We start from the raw sequence: 19718 nt of genomic DNA, 5'->3' as shown, positions 1-19718 counted from the left end.
TCAGTGGGCCACTTCATGCTATTTCGGTTAAGCAGTACTACCGTTAGTGTGTACTTTTTTCGATCTCCGGCCAACTATGGTTTAACGAGGTTTCACTGTATAATTAAATGTTTAGCGCGCCCTGAGGCTTGCCAGTATATCTTTCTTGGCGTTTAGAGGTCCCAGGCCTTCCTTTAATGCAACAAATGAGATGTTGACGATATCACATCAATACTGTTTTAAAATAAAAGAAAAAAATGCTGGAAGCACAGAACTCGCACAACAAAGCACCAATCATGGACTCGGCAGCTTGGCTTGTCTTGCGCTTTGCACACGTCTGGCGACTACTGGATCTACTAGGCTTTGCTAGTTCCCTCTTGGAGAATGCACTGGCAACATGGCCAAGAAGCCCCCCATGCCCGCAAATTATAAAAAGAAAAATATCACTCTTGCTACATTTGGTGGCCTAGTATGCCACCATATGACTGAAGGCAGAATTATTGAACAGGATGCTGTAGAGCATCCAAAATTTCGGTCACCCTTATACATTAGGTCTACAGAGCCAGTGACAGTGCCACGGAGCTGTTTGAATTATCAGTGTCTGAATAATCAGTCGGCAACATGTCATACCAAAAGCAACGTTGACAAAACCAGTTTCCTACTGGTTATGTCCGACAGTGAACGCAAGACACACACCTATCCACCAGACATCATTACACATTAGTCATGCCAATCAGGTGGCTGCACAATGTGGACTCCGTTCACACCACACAATTTGTGCATGTCCCTCTTATGAGCTGTTGCAGGCACCACATGCAAACTGAGGCGACATTCTAATGGATACAAGGGAGCAAATGTAAGTTACCTGCTGTTGGGATGCCTTGGACTCCAGGTAGCTTTCTGAGAGCACAATAATAACCACTTCCGCCCGTAACGCCTGCTGTCGAAACTCGTACTTCCGATTACTTTCCTTATTTGACATGCTGTCACTGTCTGGAAGGAAAAGAAAAAAAATATATATGTGTAATAATGTCCCAAAGACAATGTTCACAAAACTGACATATTCAAACGTAATGCCCGTTACGAAAGCGCTGAGGCTACAGTCACAATTTTGGTTGCCTACAGATGCAAGCTTCTCGCTCCATAACATTCTTAATTCATTACTGTACCAAAATGATCAAGCTAATCAAGGGCTGAATTTTGAAATGATTATTCTATTGGATGATTCCCCCAGCCGACTCATCAAAATTGAGTACACATTTACAATAGTACAAACATCATAATATCAAAGAGTTGCGACATTTTGCACAGAATTTTTGCCACAAGCAAGCCGTGCTCTCGATGCCTTCTTGTTCTTTTGCTTTTTAAAGAACCACATGCTAACTTTTCATTTAAAAAAAAAGAAAGATTACACAAGAACAAAAGATGCAGCTGGCTTTCATGTTTCAGTGGTACGATGTTCTCTACCAGCAACTCAAGGAAAGTTCAGTTTCACGGGCTAACAGCAAAAGAAGTAAGGGAATTATTACAACATGCAACCCCAGAGACTAATTAATTAGGGTAATAAATTAATTAAATTCTGGCATTTGACATGCCAAAACCATGAAATGAATATGATACACGCCATAGTGGGGGTCTCTGGAATAATTCAGACCACTTCGTATATTTTTTAACACCTATATCTAAGTACACAAGCCTTTTTGCATTTCGTCCCATCAAAATGCGGCTGCCGCGGACAGGATCAAACTTGTGATCTGAAGTTGGGCAGCACAATGCCATAGCCACTAAGCTATTGCAGGGTGTACCCCACAGAGACTAAACATATAATTTACACTGCATAAGTTGGTACATCATACTATAGTCAAGGACAGCTGCACGTCCAAGGAAACCTTTATCCTTTGTGTCCCTGCTGGAAAAGCTTTTCTGCGAGACACCAACACATTAAGGGGAGTGGTGGCCAAGAGGTAGTTTGTGCACAAGGTCAATGAAATACATCTCCTTATCCCCCTTTTCAAATGACCTGTGGGTTCGTGCTGTGAGCTGTTTTCTTTTGTTCCCACATGAGATTTTGGCTGTTCGTGCTGTGCGTTCTCATTGCTGAATAGCTAGCATTCTAGGGCTGCTCCTTTTCGTGTAAACAAACTGTTTCTTGAAGCATGAAAGAATAGAACACACACACACATGTAGCTCCTGTGTCGAGTGCGCTACACTCAGACCATCTGCGCACCGTTTCATGCACAGCAGGCAATGTTACAAAGGCTAGAGAGACTCCTTTCACTCCTCGAATCTGCATCCGAAAAATAGTGCACCACATATGAAAGAGAAATGCAAGTATGTATCGTCTAATTCAATATAAAATTAAGCCTCATACTTTTATGTTGCAAATCTGAATCTATTTATCATTAAAGTGGTATGTTTCACTGTTGGCTCTCCGCCCGCACTGTTTCTATTATACATCGATTCCACTGCCACGCAACACTGTTGTACCGCACAGTAAGAGTGGTACACACAAAAGAGACACCGATGCCGAGAAAATCACCGACAAAGAGGAAGCTCCGCGTCGCCTACAAAGTGCAATATTTCTTTTTGTTTGTTTGTTTTTCACGTTCCTTGTCAAGGACACCGCAAATGTCTTGCTTTAGGTGGACACTTGAACTATTCGAAAGCAAAAGCACATGTAAACGACACCATCTGGAAAGTGTGACAGTGTGGTATCCCCGTGAGAATGGAAGCCACATTTCTCTATGTGCGTAGCTGGTACGGCTACAGAAAGAAGCGCAAAAGAAAGAGGTGTGTGCAGGAAGAAGAAGGAGGCAGCACTTGTCTGGGTGGAGGATGCACTCCTGCAGCTTGATGCATCATCTACTTAGCAAACAGAAGAAAAAAAGTCCCCTCCCGCATTTTTATCCTCCAGCGTTGTCTCACATTTTCTGAACCCATACGCCGCAGCATCTGCCTTCTGCACCTTTTCGTCTGCTAGCCTACTGTTCTGGCTGGCGTGAAAGACAAAGAAATCTAAGAATCATCAGATTTTTCAATTCATTTGTAGTACAGTTGAATCCATTTATAACAATATTCAAGTGCCAGGAAAATACCATTGTTATAACCGATAATTGTTATAACCGGGTTGCATGAAAAAATCAAAGTAGGGGGATGGCAGAGCTGACATGAGAAAACTATATAGGCAGGGAGGCCCAGTGCCCCTCCCCACCACCTTCCTCTGTCCGGCTGCTGATTGTGTTCACTCGTTTAACTGCTTCGTGGGCGCTCCGATTGCATGTAACAAGCCGTGGCTGTCGGCGTTAAAGAATGGCGCTGCTATAACAACTGCAAAGAGGTGTCACAGGTGGCAAGCGATATGCGAGCACTACCGAGGCATCACTTTGGTGGCCCCAAAAGGGCCCTTTTAAAAAGTGCGAGAAGGCTGCCGCAGCAGCCTGTCAGCTTGAGAAATCCAGAAGAAATGCTGAGGAGAGATCGCCACAAGCATCTCACCACGTACTTTTCCCTGGCTTGCACGAGAAAAGCCTATGTCCGTCAGCCATGCATGCTTTCATTTCATTTCATTTCATTTTTATTCCTTAAAAACCCCGTAATGGGGTATTACATAAGGGGTGGGTTACACAGAAATAAGGAGAAACCATGTGTTAATCTATGGTGAAAGGTGATTGGTGACGCTTTCTATGAAGGTGGATGGACAAGGGATGGCAGCGGTGTCGCCCGGAAATCCATTCCAGTCAGCAGCTGCACGAGGAAAAAATGACGTAGAAAAGGTAACGGTGCGTGCACGTGGGCGCGCGACTTGAAGAGGATGACCAGTGCAGTTAGATATGCGTGTTGGTGGAACAATGTATGGCGGGATGCCCATCGAGCTATAAAAGAGTTTATAGAATAAACAAAGACTGGCGATACGGCGGCGACATGAGAGAAGGGGTAAATTAGATTCTAATTTTAGTGACGACACACTCACATCATAAGAATACGAACGATGAATGAATCTAGTGGCACGTTTTTGAAGTGACTCAAGGGCGTCTTGAATATAAGCTTGTCGCGGGTTCCAAATTGGTGAAGCATATTCCAATTTTGTTCGCACGAGAGTTTTATAAGCGAGCAATTTTACATTCTTCCATTTTATTCGCTTATCCTACGCGAAGCTTGCCGACATCCTTCTCCAAGGCATCCGAGCGCTCCACGTAATGCACAGCGGAAGGTTCCTCACAAAAATGAAGCCCCAGAGAGACTGAATCATGCCGGGCCTCCTGTGAGGACAACGTTGAGGCAGCCTGCCCTACCGCGTCATCGCTGCCGTTGTCGCCATCGCTATCCGATGCAAGTATGTATGTTTGCGACGATCGTCTCATCGGTTAGAAGCACTTAGTTTCCAAATCTATAGCTGTGCACTTTCTTTTCACCGGCAACAGCGTGCATTGCTGATGATCAGCGGGTGGATCCGCCACGCTCCGTTTCGGTGGCAAGTCAAGCAAAGTTGAGAAACCGCGTGGCCAGGAACGATTTCGACACAACCAACAAAAACGAATGTGAGCGATTAAGCTGTTCGCAGACTGCACTGAATGAGGAGCCAGCAAGCAACATGCGAGCAATCTGCTTGCGGCGCAGTTGGCCCAGTCCATTTGTGTTTCAGAGGGTGGGGCGGTGTAGAGCTATGGGTGCAGCCCATTACTGTTCGGAGGGGTGGAAGGGCGACGGGAGAGAGCAGCGCGGAGATGGCTAGAAAACGAGTGCGCAGCAGCTGTTGGAACAGCGGCTTATCGTGCAGCGGCTCAAATTTCTCGTTTTCTTTATTTCTTTTCAAGGATTTCGCGTTTCACTACCTTTCGGCTCAGACACTCAGCGGCCAGACTTCATCATTATAACTGATAATATAGCATTGGGGCTTTAAAGTAAGCGGGTTATTTCATCATGGAAAGCATACAAAAGTCGACAGTGCAGTAGCTTCTCATTGTTATAACCGATGTACTGTTAAAACCGGTATCATTATAAGTGGGTTCAACTGTATTACTCGGGCGTTGATAACATGACATGGAAATTGAGTCACAATCGTTATTCTGAAGTCTGTAGTACCTAAATATTGCCACATGAAAACTACAAGCAGTCAGCAGGAGATTTCTGAAAAGCTTGTTAATCTGAAAATATCATTAATGTGACAACCATAAGTTGTAGTTGAATATATATGTGAAGTAGCTATATTGCAGAAAGTGTTGTAGATAAAAATAACTGCATTTTGAAACGCACGAAGCAAGATTTGTAAGACCATTGTTAAGTTTGAAGAACTCGCTGCATAGAGGAGGCCGGGGTCATTGTGCTATTGACGTCAAACAATATTCCACCGAGTCAACATGGACATTGAGATCCTGACAAATTCGGCATTCCTACAAGCGAGCACATTGCTATTCTATCTCAGCGACTTGCTGGTGACATGGCTGTGAACCAGTCTTCGGAGACACGGCATGTGGGCTAGTTGCTGAAGAAGGGGTGCGTGCATATTCAGTAAGCTGCCCAAGCTGACCACATCCAAGAGGCTGCTAATTACCAAAGACAAGTGTTGTGTATAATGCCAATCCATCAGCCAGTCAAGAAGTGGCTGGGAATTTTGGGGAGCGGCTTTCCTGCTTATGGCTTGGTTTGCTCACCTCCCTTGGTGATTAGTGGGGACAATGGATATGGTGTATTCGCTTATCCCTTTCCTCGATCATCCTAAAGACGATCATCCTTTGTGCTGACCTTCTCCTCCTCGGAGGTGAGGTCAGCAATGTGTACATGACCACCGGGTTGGCCAATTAGGACATGGCCCATTTCCATGGCAAGTGATCTAGGGAGGACAGACGGTTTTGAAGAGACGTCCTCTGTGTGTGGTGAGTGCTCTCACAGAATGATTTACCATGCTCTGCCATCATGCAGAAGCGCTCCAAGAACAATGTGGCTATGTGCTATGATGGAGCATGTGCTGTAAATCCTGCCAGTACGAGTACGTCTTTGTCTTTAAATAAGGTTGTCCTATTTCCCCCTTATGAATAAAGCCCCATTCATTCCTCCAACCTCTCATCTTTGTGCTCAACATGAAGGAAGCAACTCTCGCCAAGGAAGTTTGGATGATGACTTGGGCCAGCTTAGCCTCCGTGTGATGCGCGGTAGCTTAGGCCAGCTATCTGTTCCAAGACACATTGGCAGCGTAGGCTAGAGAGCAACCCTCAGTGTGATGCCCAACTGCGACACAACGACACCACACTAATGATGCAGCTTCTGCAGCATTGCCTGCCAAGTATGAAATGGAACATAGCTCAGAATACAGTACAAAGGCGCCACTTGCCAACAGTGTCCATGCTGCAAGAAAACTGGAAGGATGGAATTCGAAGCAATGGGGGCGGCCGCGGCTGTCCGTGGCCTGTGCTCTGTGAATCCGACGTGCCTCGACTGTCCTGCGAGCCAAAGTTTGGCACTGCAGAGGGCAGGGGCGTGCCGGGTGTGATGGTGCCCGCGCTGCTCGGACTCGATGCACCACCAACACCTAGCGGTCCCTGGGACGTGCCCAAGCTGTCCAATGAGCACCAGGCCTCGTAATGATTGTGCTCGAGCAGACACTGAAGCCGGCAACACTGATACAAGAAAGGAGAAAAACAGAAACCTCGATTTGGTGATACGGTCAAACCTCAAATAAAACGTACACAGATACACTGAACTGCCGGAGATATACTGAACTGCCGGACATAATGAAGTACGTATAAAATCTAGCTGACTATGCGTTGCATAAGTGAGTACATTCCTGCCAACCTGGAAACCTTAATATTCATAAGAATTCCACCGACATGACACTGAAGGGGAATAGCCAGCTTTCTCTATTATTATTATTATTATTATGACAGGAACTTGTTTGGATGAACTTGATCAAAGCAAGTACCCTCATATGTGCTTTCATCATGAGCCCGCTGAGTAAAATGAGAACAACGTGAAAGCGGGAGCCAATGTTTCGACAAGTGGACTGTCTTTTAAAGGCCTTGAAAAATACAAGTCCACTTGTCAGAACCTTGGCTCCTGCTTTCATGTTGTTCTTATTTTGCTCGTCTTTAATTTTCACCTCCCCCATACCCTGTATTTTCCATGGATTTCATCATGAGAAGAACTTTGAAGGAAGCTTTGGAGACCACCGAGCAAAATGTTTTCACGAGTTCAGATTTCATAAAACTTGACACATAATTCGTAGAATTGTAACACAAGCCCAAATTACTAAACTTTACAATAGAATTTGGGAAAGTTGGCAGGCACGTGAGTGTCGTACAGCTACAAATAAACAGAATATGGAATACATGAGTTAATATCAGCTGCAGCAAAGCAAATATTTGTTTACTCACAGCCCAAAATATGTATCCTGGTAGTGAAAATGTCACCCTCAGCAAGAGAAACTTAATAAAGCACATTCTTTCATGCTAGTTAACCTTTAAAGCTCTTTAGAAGGTGCTGCTGGTGTAACAAGTCTCTTTTTTTTAACATTCCTTGTACGATTCGTGCAAGAACTCACAAATTCTTTGTCTTGGGGATGGGCACTAATCACAATGAAAGGCCGATGATCTGGGCACAGCAAAGGTGTAGCACTGTCCGCTTGTGCAACAAGGGCGTGTGGCTATAAAGAAAAATAAAAAGCAGCACATTAAATTATGGTGTTTTACGTGCCAAAACCACTTTCTGATTATGAGGCACGCAGTAGTGGAAGAATACAGAAATTTCGACCACCTGGGGTTCTTTAACGTGCACCTAAATCTAAGTACACAGGTGTTTTCGCATTTCACCTCCATCGAAATGCAGCTGCCGCGGCCGGGATTCGATCCCGCGACCTCGTGCTCAGCAGCCCAACACTATAGCCGCTGAGAAACCACGGCGGGTAAGAAGCAGCACATTGGCACTTGCCTGATACACTTAAGATATGAGAGTACATAAATTCAGCTATGCTCTACAGCCAGGCAATTTTCCAGCAGCGAAATTAGAAATGCACTGCCCTAACAAAAAGATCCTTCACAGATGTATGCAAATCTGACAACTGACGCATCAAAGACGGGGAAGATGTATAAGCAATTTCTCACAACTTTCAGAAGAACAGTCTAAACCCAGTAATTTGACCCTGGGGGATCAAAGAAATTGATCAAATTATCTAACTGGTCAAATTAAACAAGACGCAGAAAAAAATTGAGCAGAGGCATTTATGAGCAAGCTTTAGCTCGGGTGCTCCTATATAAATACATGTAGAAGGAGAATTTGTTTTCTCAGCAACCACTGCACCCAATTTGACAAGGTTTGTCAAAAATTCAAAAGAAAAGCTTAAAATCTAGTGACTGTTGGTTCCAAATTTTTTATTTAGGTCGTCAATATTTTATTTAAAATTTGCAAAAATCGACAATTTTCAGAAAACGAAACTGTCAGGCATATAACTAACTCAGCAAGGAAAAAGGACATCAGAATTATGTGAATTGCATATGATAGTGCATCTAAAGCAGACAAAATTTATATGTTGCACATGAATCTAAAAAAAGTCAGTAATGTGGAAATACAGCCTTTGCAGAACCTTTGTACACAACGTAACAAATTCATGTAAGATATAAATTGACATATAGAATTTGTCCACTTTTAATGATCTAATGGATGCCGTTTAAAGAACCGCGATATCTGTTCTTGATGCAGAGCTATTAATTTATAAACTTTGCACATATATTTTTTTCAAACTTGCGAATTCTTTAAAATTCTTTTAACAAAATTCAGGCCCTAAATCTAAATTCTGCTTCCAACAGTCATTAGAATTTACCTTTCTCTCTCAAATGCAAGAAATTTTATTAAAATCGGTCCAGGGATTATCTCAGAAAGGCGTTCTTGCGTTTTACATGTATTCGAATAGGCCGCATTGGGCCCGAGCTAAAGCTTCCTCTTCAGACTGCTTACGTATGGGAATTCAAAAGCATTATAGTCCCTTTGGTGAAATGCGTTTTTCCACATGTTCCTTGTCTGCGCAAGCTCTCGCCTGTGTTCTAACCGCGCCTCAGTAAGGCCAAATGAAAATGCACCAAGCATCTTAACACGCTCACTTGCCCATGAGGAGTTCATAACTCGAACAACTGCTCAGCACCGTTCCACTGGACATCAATGCTTTTTATTTTATACACTCATAACGTGGCACCAGCTCCGCCCCATTGGCTGCACCGTCACGTGCCCACTGACGCATGCACAAGGTACACCTGTAGTCAACCAGAACGTTACCGTCGCCGTGGCGCCGGGATGCGTGCTCGTCTCACACCCCGGAGGCTTGGGTCCAATTTCTGCCCAGATCGAAATTTCCCGAATTTTATTTTCACAGCCATTAATTTACTTTGTTTACAGGAACGTCCCTGAGAAATCTGACGTGAATCCAAGCATTTTGTGACATGTTTTACAGCTGCGTTATCGGTCATTTTTGGTACCGTCTTTCGGTTACGCTGACTACACCGACGGGTTTGCACGTAATGGGGCATATAATGCTTTCACATTAAAACGCCAGAACACACCGTGATTCTTTTGTCATTATTTTCCCTATTCTAACACGCCCCTGAACCAAAAGCTCGCCCACTTTCTATGTGTGCAAAGTAGAAACCTAACGCGTCCCAGATTTTTTTTGCTAGAAATAGCACAGCTAGCTAGCTCACCGCAATACATTCGGGTTATGCAGTAAAGCATACGACCATTGCGAAGGCGGGTTTGGTTTCGCGTCTGATTGCACCACGCTGGCAACTTCCGGCACAATTTTCTTTAACAAAAAGAAAGGCGCAGATTAGAGTAAGATAAATACCGTTACTAGACATTGTGGGCAACGGTTACTGCTTGAAAATATTTCTAGGGCGGGTTGAAAGGAGTTTTCGACGAGAAATGACATGTGTTCAATGAATTCACTGTTCCCCAAGCTATTCTAGTCGTGTAGCAGTTTTACAACCTGTAATTTTTTTCTTTGGGTATTTTCACATGTGTCTATGGCACACAAGTCCTTCAGCACATTTTTCTTTTCTTCTTCCGCAACTTCTGACTTATTTCTTTACAGCACCCATTTATTTAGCGTTCTTGGAAAGCTAGTCAAACAGCAGCCATTTATTCTAAGAAACCTTGATTACGAATTATGCTCTAATGATGCTGAAAGGCTATTCATGCAGTTTTTAAAGTGGCAATTAGTGATTTTATGTTTTAAACTGATTAGAATTTTCTCTTTTACTTAGTTGTCCTTTTTTTACTAGTCAGTATGAGCGTGGCGTTTAATTATACCAGAATAAATTCCTGCTGTAAATGCGTGCGTCTGCATTTGTCTATTCGATATTCTATTTGATATTCTATACTTACTATATTCGCAGGGAGAGGCCTTCGTCCTGCAGTGGACATAAAACAGGCTGATGATGATGATGACTTACTATATTCATATTCGATTTATACTTGAAAAATTTGATACTCGAATACCTCTAGAAGTAAGTGAACTTAAACAAAACTCAATCAGCTTAAGACAGACAGTACATTGCTCCAACATTTGATGAGGGGAGTAAGCCAGGCAGAATGTTAATGGATGAATCAAGAACAAACTAGTCTAGACACTACTGCTGATTAGGCAGAAACTTCCTTAAAGGCTCAACACACCTGAGAGTTGCAGCTTTGGCAAGCTGTCCTAAATATATGACAGCCTTTTCTGCAGCTCCCCCGTCTTTGTATTCATTTCAAGGCAGAACTATTATTATTATTATTACCTTTACACCCACAAGCATTAATGGTTCAAGATACACTACAAAAGAACAGTCACAACATACAGTTCCTCTTCCATCGTTGCGCACATTAATTATCGGTGGAAGTTCTGTTGACCTAATGCACCGGAATGAAAACAGTCACTGTTGTGATTGTTCAAGCTGAGCTATACATGTCTACTACACACAAACTGCACTAAAGAGAGCAATGTTTAGAATAAGAGAAATTAAATCAGGTGATAAGAGCTCCAACTGTCGTTGGAGCAGTTGGAGCTTTCCAATGCCATTGGAGAAACCAATAAGCACGAAATTGCTAAGGGAGCAAGTTCATTTACCTCGCATTTACCCTTGTCAGTTTTGCATTTAGTTTTAAAGCATTCTATAAAGTGGCAGTGATTTAAAAACACCTTTAAAATTTCCGCTTTGCAAGAAAATATGACCTGCATATTTTCACTTTAATACAGGTGCAGCTCAAACCTAGGATGGAGGTGAAATTTTATTATTTACCTAATCTTTCAGAGTAGCTACATGGCAATAACATTGCAATACAAGTTTTTTTTTTCTCCAAACTCGCCTCCTCAAGTAAACTTCAGTCTTGTAAGGAAAGCCGATTTGATCTCTACAGTCTTGCTCGCATCTTATATGGCACACGAATACAGAAGTGGTTATCATATGTATTAAAGGAAAGTGGTATACTTACACTGGTCGCATTCCTGAATGCCACTTCCTTACACTGCCTCAAGATGCCGTAGATGTCATTGGCAACACGTTCTACGGAGCGAGTCTCCCAAGTACGAACACTTTCATCTTCTTCACCGTCACTTTCACGCGAACCTGGGAGTGTTTGAATATAAGAGAATGTTAGCCATCTCCAAATGATCAGGAATTCTAAGCAACTTGGAATTTTCAGACAGCCACAGGCGGTCGCAGGAAGTTGCTTACCAATGAAAGCAGCCTATATGAGACAAGAGAGGGAGGGGTATCATTGCCAGTTTCTTACAACAAGGTCCCAGCACTCAACAGCATCCAATCACCATTAATTAACTGTTGCTCATTCATAAATCCAAGCCAGTCATATATCTGCTGTAAAGCATACATTTTTGCAATTTTATTAGGATGGAGACATTTAGCAGATGTTGCTTTATAACGCAAAGCACTTGCAGATAGAACTTCACTGTTCAGACATAAGATAACTGAAGGGTCAAGCTACATTTCTTGGTTAGAAGAGGGGAAGCTGGCCCAGATGCACATTGGAATGCAGGGTGAAAAGAGCACGCAACAACGCTGATCCGATCCATAACTAGCCAATGGCTATGAACCCAGATGTGTCTATCCCCATGTATTATATACTGACTTTTTTGGATGAAACAAACATTTAATTACATTTCAAAAAAGCCCTGTTTTGTGCTTTGATTTGTTACACTGACTTCGAATTTGTATTCCTCGTGTTCTGGCAGCAACCAGCCATATTCTCTAATATAATAATATTATAATAACGATAAAATTAATAATAGTAATAATGGGTCTGCTTAAGACACCATGGAAATGACAATTTCACACTAAAGGTAGAAAATATATATATTCTTGCAACCTATTTAGTGTCCCCTTTGGTGGGGCCTCTAACTGTCTTTCTTGAATGCAGAATACTATTCATAAATATGCTGCTAGATGAGCCATGCAGTAAGGCGGTTTCACTACTGTAAAAAGTGATCTGAATGAGTAAATTAACTATACCTTGTTGCACTTCGTGCGCTTTCCTCCAGTCAATGTACTGTATAGAAGCGAACTGAATGGCAAGATGGTTCGGAGGCCAAGACTTCATGAAGTTCACAGGAATGACAAACTTGCCAATGTAATCAGCAAGCTTCACCTGTATGACCAGATATTTAAACAATGTCAGAAAATAGGTTAACAAAGAAACACATACCTCTATGTTCTGGGCAAGGTCGGCATCTACAATGCAATTTTGTACTAGCAAACCATAGCTACTAATATGATACGAAGTACACAATATTAAGTACTGTATTTTTGCATGTATAACCTACACCAAAAATTCAAAAATTTAACAGTGAAGTTGGGGTGTGGGTTATATGTGAATTTGCCTTAAGGTGTGGCTTCATGGCAGTGCAGCGTGTGCTGCCACGAAGCCACACTTGAAGGCAATTTTCTCCGCCATTCAATTACGTTATCTCCTAGGGAATACCACCCTCTACCCACCTGTAAGGCTGCATACTTGTTTCATATACTTTCACATCGTTGTGGGTTTCCTAAATGTTAGGTATGTGCACAGAGCAGGGGTTCACTCCCCTACATGTCCGGCCGGCAACTGCTTCAGTTTTCTTTTTGTTTTTTAAGGCATGGTACGGATGCAAAGAATGGATTCGGAGAATGTGGTCTTATATATACTGAGTACGGATGCTGCTGATGGTCATAATTTCTCCCCATGGGCATACTTCGAGTGGGACTAGTGTGCACAGTGTTGTGGCGCCATCTCCCAAACTCTTTGCTGGCTAGAGATGCCACGCAGGTTTGAAATGGCCTGGCAATAAATTGTTCATGCCTAGTGTTTCCCACCTAAGCCGTGACTGACTAGTGGGAATAATAAACACAGGTGTAGAAAGAGAGCAAATAGTTTTGTTTTCCAACATCTTTACTTTTGAGAGAAAGCTCATTGCTGTGGGCTGTGGCCTACCAAACTTTTGACTCTCATTGGAAATTGCATCTGGAGGGCAGGCCAAGGACAATACCGCCCTTTTGCTTTGTCTGTTTGAGCTATATTAATCTAGATGATATCCTGTCCCTCAGTCTGGGATGAAATCAGGACTGCCGATATAGACCAGTGAGGCTCCGTGCAAGTACATTAAGAGGAATTTGAGCTGTAATCAGATTTGCTGATCGATCAGCTAAGCAGCGCACAGTAGTCTGGACTCCAAAAGTCATTGAGACAGTTGAAGGGTGAGACACTGCTTGCTCTACTGTTCAAGCGGTAATTCCTTTGCTTTACCTGCGATCCATCTGCATAGAAATGTTTACGTATAAACATTTCTTGAACAACTGGTCTACGTTAGTTCCTGTCAGCGTTTGATCATCATTACTGATCACCATCCAAGGAACTTCATGTTTCAACAAAGAACTGAACATAACAGAATTACTTCACCCCCGCATATTGAAGCTCCTTCATAGTCGCCCATTCTCCTCTTCTTTAAGGGTCACCATATTGCATTTAGTAGTTGGTGAATAGTACACGCGGGACCGGCGAACTAGAACTCAGGATCACAATGAGCTGCGCTCAGCTACAGTCTTTTACGGTGCAGCAGATGCTGAAGATTATCAGTATCACCAAGGAGGAGGAGACCAAAGCCACTGGCCAAAGATACGCTGTGAATGAGTCATGCATATATGAATGAAGCCCATTTTTGCAAATATTTGAGCACTGTCGTATGCAGTTAGTTCCGCGGGTTATATGCGCCCATATTTTCTTTCTTTCCCAGCTGTTGTAAATGGGATATGGGTTATACGTGGAAAAATACAGTATATGCAGTAGGCATATCTGTGGCTATTTGATAAGATACTTCTAAACTACTGAACTATATTACAGAGCTATGGATGCTATTTACTATCGAAGCCTATAAAGAAAGAAGATAAATTTTTTAGCTACTTAAGGTAGTTAACAAAGAAAGGGCACAGGCAGAATCAAAGCAATGTTTGCATTATGGCATTATTTGAAGTCAGTCAAGCAATCTTTCAAATGCTGCAATGTCACCTGTAGTAAAGACAGAGAGCGTGTTAAAAAAAAAAAAAAGCAGTGCCAACCAGATCACACCATCTAACTTTCAAGCCAGCCAATGTGACCAGCAGTCATATATGAGTCAGCAATTTATTTGAAAAAAAAAACAAATAATTCACTGCTGTGCAGCAAAATTTAAATAAAGAGAACGAAATTAACCAAATCACATACCTCTTTATTGGTATATGTGGTGTTCCCATATCTTGCCGTTACCAAGGGAACAAATATTGTGCAATTTTGAATGGCATCATTCAATCTGTTCTGCCAGTCATCACCAGGTACAATGTCATCTTGGTCCTTTCAGAGAGATATAATTAAGATGATTGTTATTAGGCTGCATGAGCATTTAACAGTAATTTAACAATAATAAAGTGTCATTGACAATTTGCAGGAGATCTTTAAACCTAAGCAGTCAAAATTATTTAGACGAAGCTACAGTAGCTACACCAGTTACAGTTGCATCTTTTGGCGAGGTGCACAATTTGCAGCTAAATAACTTGATCAAATTTGCTTGTCAAAGCTTGTTCAGATTTCAAATTCCTTTAAAGATTAAGCTAATATTGCAAATATAAAGGCAACTGTTGTTGGAGGCCAACATATATGTAATGAGTGCATCATTTGAGATATCATGTCAAAAGCTGCCTTTCACCCCTCCTCATGACCCTACACTGTAAATACTCTCACTAATTTGAATGACAAATGGGCAAACTAGCATTTTCAGCATTCCTGCAGATAAGCCAATGTTCTTGTGTTCCAGGATATGGTGTTGCTTACTATCTATGTCATATGTTCACAAAGGATTGTGACATGGCCATTTGAGACATCTTTGATACCTAGCAGCTGATAGCACACTGTAGGAAGCAGCGCTGGCAGGCACAATGAGATTAGACAAAATTCGCTTGCCTCTGAAGATTACTGGCATAAACAATTTGATATCAATGAAATATGTAAACTGTGCAATTAAAAAAAAAGCAGACTAATATCCATTTGTAGGATAGTTGTTAAACCTATGCTAAATCTATAGCTGCAATTTGTATGTGCCCGACAAAATAACACAGCTGCAACAATGGCATTTGCGCACCTACCAATAGTGTCTACAAAAAACTTTGAAAGCTCAACTTTGGAGAATCTGCATTTGTCCTTTTCCTGTAAAACTATTAGTTGCACTTTATAATAACAGCATACAGTTCAAGCCAGCAGCAACACTCATTGAGCTTTATTAAATGTTAAACATGCCTGGTACAATGTCTGAATGAACTATATGACTCGAAATTCAAGGACAACCTAACGATGCTGCAAGTGGAAGTAGAAGGGGATGAAGCACATTTTGCTTAAGCATTTGAATTAACAAACATTTTTTTTTCTTTTTTAGCTAAGACTGTTTCTTCAGTGTGACTTCCTCTGTCTTTACATTATTCAATTGTTTGTTGGACTGTTTGTCTTGGTTATTACGCCAAGCATCCATGCGAAAATAGTCCCCCATTCTGTGGTGCCCACAAAAATGACAATGTGGCCACACCTACTTTAACGAATAATCAACATTGTACAGTCTGATGCTTACTAATGCTAAACTTGGCCACTGTGAAAAAAGAAATGAAAAGAAAGAAAGGAGAAATGCATGGTTCACCAAATGTATAAAACAAAAAGAAACCTAAGAAATAAATGGAAAGAAACAACATGTGCACAGTGCTTCCCGAGTTGATCAAACATTCCAATGACTGCTACTATGAGAAAGATGCCCAACATACACCTACATGGAGTGAAAGTGTGCAGCGATATTCTAGAATGTTCTAGAACCCTGTTGACTATCTTCTATGCAACACAGAGCTGTCAGCCAGAACAACATAATGTAACTGACATGACCTAATTGACCTTGATAGAAGTCTGTACTAAGAACCATAAACTGTTTTGTGTTGGAAAAGTAGATGGTGCTACAAAGTTGCCTGCTGTAATACAAGACGTCAATAAGACGACATAAAAGAAGACAACGTACATAGTATATGTAGTGAAATTTGGGAATGGAAGACGATGCAAAGTCGCATAACTGCATGAAATCTTTGCTATATTTCTTTCGTTCCATTATCAGACCTTACTTTCTTTACAGACCCTCTATTTTTTTCATTCATGTTGACTTTTTTTCGTTCACTTTCTTTTCTTATGCGCATTTATGTAGTTGCCGTCTTCTTTCTCGTCAAGTTTCGTTGATCTGCCTTCCTTTTTTTTTTACTGAAAGGCCAGTTGGGTCGGTCCTGGAAATATTGCAGCTTATGGTGCAATGTGGTTAATTTTGTTATCTTGGAGCTAATTATGCTCGCAACATTAAGTTTACCTAATCTGCGACTAAATCTCGCTTCTTGTCTTGTTGAGACGACGTGAACACTTCGATACCTTCTTCAGGTTCATACAACACTTCAAAGTAATTAACTTGCCCCTTTTGTTAAAATGTTACAAGATAGACAGCTAGATCCCAGATAAGCAAATCCAGCATAAAGTCAGCAAAGAAGACTGTCTTTAAAAAATGTTTGATGAGGCTTGGCAGGCCATGGCATGGGGAACATGCAGATGAGCTTGCATTCATATGAGCAAAAGAAAGGTTGTGTGGTGTCACCTTCTCTAAGTGATCAAAACATTAAACTTGTGTAATGTTTGCCAGTTATTCAGTGTTCTCTCGCACAATGGAGGTCAAACCTAACAGCTGCTCTGCTGTTTCCTTTCATATTGCTCAAGGTTGCTTGCCTCAAGCTGGAAAGCGATGAAGCCAGATAGCATCTGTCACTCACAGCAGTTCTTTTGGACGTAGTGGCAACAGCCACATTGCTTCCCATCCTCCTCACAGCTCCCATAATCCATCATGTTGTACATCACTTGATATGAAAATCGTGGCGTGATATTTAAAAACTGTTCCATGGCAGCATATTTTTCATCCCACTGTTTGTGTCGTTCTTTCTTATGTTTGAAAACTCGTCCTCTAACTGCAATTTTTTCTCCAATAATTGGACCTTTTATTCATCATACAAATGCAAACTGAATTTGGAATAAACCAGGCTGTCCAGTAATGCAAAAGAGATGAGGTGCATGGAGTTGTGTCTGTAGTCCCTTTATGGAGTTTTGAATGCCCTGAAAACTTTCTTTATACTCAAGGACATTCAAGGTATTCAGGATTGTGTTCAAACCTTGTGGTTTAGCACCCTTAGTACAATTTAGTAATGAAAATCTCAACACAGATAAAAGACAAAGATAGAACAGCTTGTTGCCAAACACAATAGGAACCATGTTCAAGGAATGCTTTCATGACATACCAAAAATACTTGTGCTCCCAAAACCTCAAGCTGCGCTTTGAGCTTCCTTGCATGTTCATCTGCTTCGCTACGTGCGTAACTTATGACAATATCCTTCTTAGAGACCTCTTGTATTGTGAAGCCAGTGCTGCAAATCAACAGTAAAGAGAAAAATAGTGTCAGCAAAGCAGTAAATGGATGGCTGGCAAAGAAGATGTGTTCATTAAATAAATGTAATTGTACCTGTGCTTTTTGCGCTTTCTGCAGTCTCTGTTGCCCCGCAGATGGAAAGGTGTGGTGGCCTTGTTTTGCGGCAGCTGTATGGTTACGACGCCTTGACAGATCACGTCCCAAGCAAAGAGTGCCTGCTCTTGGGCATTGAGAACAGGCCAGCCATTCCTATCACAGAAGGCGAACTCTCCATCTAAAAGCTTTGTGGACACGCAAATAGAAAAGATGAAAATTTTGGGCAACCAGCTAAAGATTACCATAAAAAAAAATAGGGATTAAAGACTGCCACCACAAATCAACACTTACCTGCTCACTTATCTCAGAACGAAGATCTGTTACACTGAGGTTCCGATCAGCAAAGACAAAGCCAATAACAGAACCGCCTGCTTTTCTAATCCCAATTCGCCATCGATCTGGAACCGAGGGGTAATATATGTAAAGAAATTACAACTGCAGGTCATCTTATTGTGTATCAAAGCAACACATGTACTTACCAAAGTTCCTCGTAATAAACAGAGCGTTGGTGCCCTTCAAAACATCGATGGCGTTTATATGCTCTTCTTGGTGCTTCAACACTGGAATCCTAAAGGAAGACAATATTTTCACAGACTCTTAAATACAAGCAAAATCTTCGCTGGCTTTTGAACGGATCGGCAATTGCTTCTTGATGGCGCAATTATAAAGCACATTTTATCCATTCATAACAACCTTCTGCTCTCTTCTTTTATTTAACTACAAAGCATCCGATGCAGTAAAGGGGTCGCAGACGCACCTTTCTTGAGTCAGGAACAGAAAGTCGCGATGGAATGTCGGCAGCTCATGGGCCATAAGTTCCCTCACATCTTTGAGGTTCACGTTCACGTCTGACAACCTAATCACACCCAAGACATCGCTTTTCTGATTAGCTTGATTTATGTCAGCTTCCCCAATCACGTGAACTCCAACCAAGAGGGAGCTCATGATCTGGAAGAAGAAAATGCGAAAACGCCCGTGATCGCCAAAATGTTTCAGGTAAGCCCACGACTACGAGTAGATAGCGCATGCCGCTAAAATTAACCGACTTTAATCCATTTTCCTGTCATGCAGGAACATAGAGAAGTTCGATTTCGACAAGTGTAGGTCAAATACTGCATTACCGCGCGCAAACCTTTGGTAGGAAAACCCGGCAGTATGAGAGTCACGCGTAACATCCATCAAAGAACCTACTTACCAGGTGCAATAGCTCTCCTCGGCGTCCAGGGTGATCGCGGCGGGCTCGTTACGAGCACCAGCTCGTGCTAACGGTGCACGAAAGAAATTGCAGGCTCCCGGACTGCCAAACACCGGCAACACGCGCTCAGCAGCACTGCTGCGTGTGTGCGGGTTGTAGGAAAACGCAAACCTATGACGTCAAGGTTGTAAACATGCCATAGTTGCCAGTCCTTTATCAAGACTTGAGTCCTTCCAGGTCATTCAGCCAGTTTCACCACCCGCAAACGGACGCAGTGCGCATGCGCGAACGCGCGCACCGCACTGGCGCGCAATACATACGAAGGCTTGCGTACTGTGTACTCACCTTCCCGACATACCTACTCGCCTCCGTACAGGTTTTCCCACCGGATTTTCCCGCACCCGGGCCTGTTCCGCTCCAAGCGGCACGCCAAACATCCCTTCAGTCGATTGGGCCAGCTACCAGCAACCGACGGTTATGCG

The 19718-nt window shown here is 42.3% G+C and overlaps 1 protein-coding gene across 1 annotated transcript in view; it reads right to left on the bottom strand.

Annotated features, from left to right (window-relative positions):
- LOC142579210 (uncharacterized) overlaps nucleotides 1-19678 on the bottom strand; it is a 50468-nt gene extending 30790 nt beyond the window's left edge. The window contains exons 1-12 of the mRNA XM_075689194.1: nucleotides 19237-19678; nucleotides 18799-18989; nucleotides 18521-18609; nucleotides 18333-18439; nucleotides 18039-18226; nucleotides 17817-17943; nucleotides 14689-14814; nucleotides 12465-12600; nucleotides 11431-11564; nucleotides 7514-7615; nucleotides 6304-6593; nucleotides 845-968 (exon numbers count right to left, since the gene is read on the bottom strand). Coding sequence (XP_075545309.1) covers nucleotides 845-968; nucleotides 6304-6593; nucleotides 7514-7615; nucleotides 11431-11564; nucleotides 12465-12600; nucleotides 14689-14814; nucleotides 17817-17943; nucleotides 18039-18226; nucleotides 18333-18439; nucleotides 18521-18609; nucleotides 18799-18986 — 1611 coding nt within the window. The 5' untranslated portion in view covers nucleotides 18987-18989; nucleotides 19237-19678. The remainder of the gene's footprint in view (nucleotides 1-844; nucleotides 969-6303; nucleotides 6594-7513; nucleotides 7616-11430; nucleotides 11565-12464; nucleotides 12601-14688; nucleotides 14815-17816; nucleotides 17944-18038; nucleotides 18227-18332; nucleotides 18440-18520; nucleotides 18610-18798; nucleotides 18990-19236) is intronic.
- Between the last annotated feature and the right edge of the window lie 40 nt (nucleotides 19679-19718).

Source organism: Dermacentor variabilis, chromosome 4 (assembly GCF_050947875.1).
Source record: "Dermacentor variabilis isolate Ectoservices chromosome 4, ASM5094787v1, whole genome shotgun sequence".
NCBI lineage: Eukaryota > Metazoa > Arthropoda > Arachnida > Ixodida > Ixodidae > Dermacentor > Dermacentor variabilis.
Note: the sequence above shows the minus strand (reverse complement) of the source record. Positions and strands in the feature narration are given on the sequence as shown.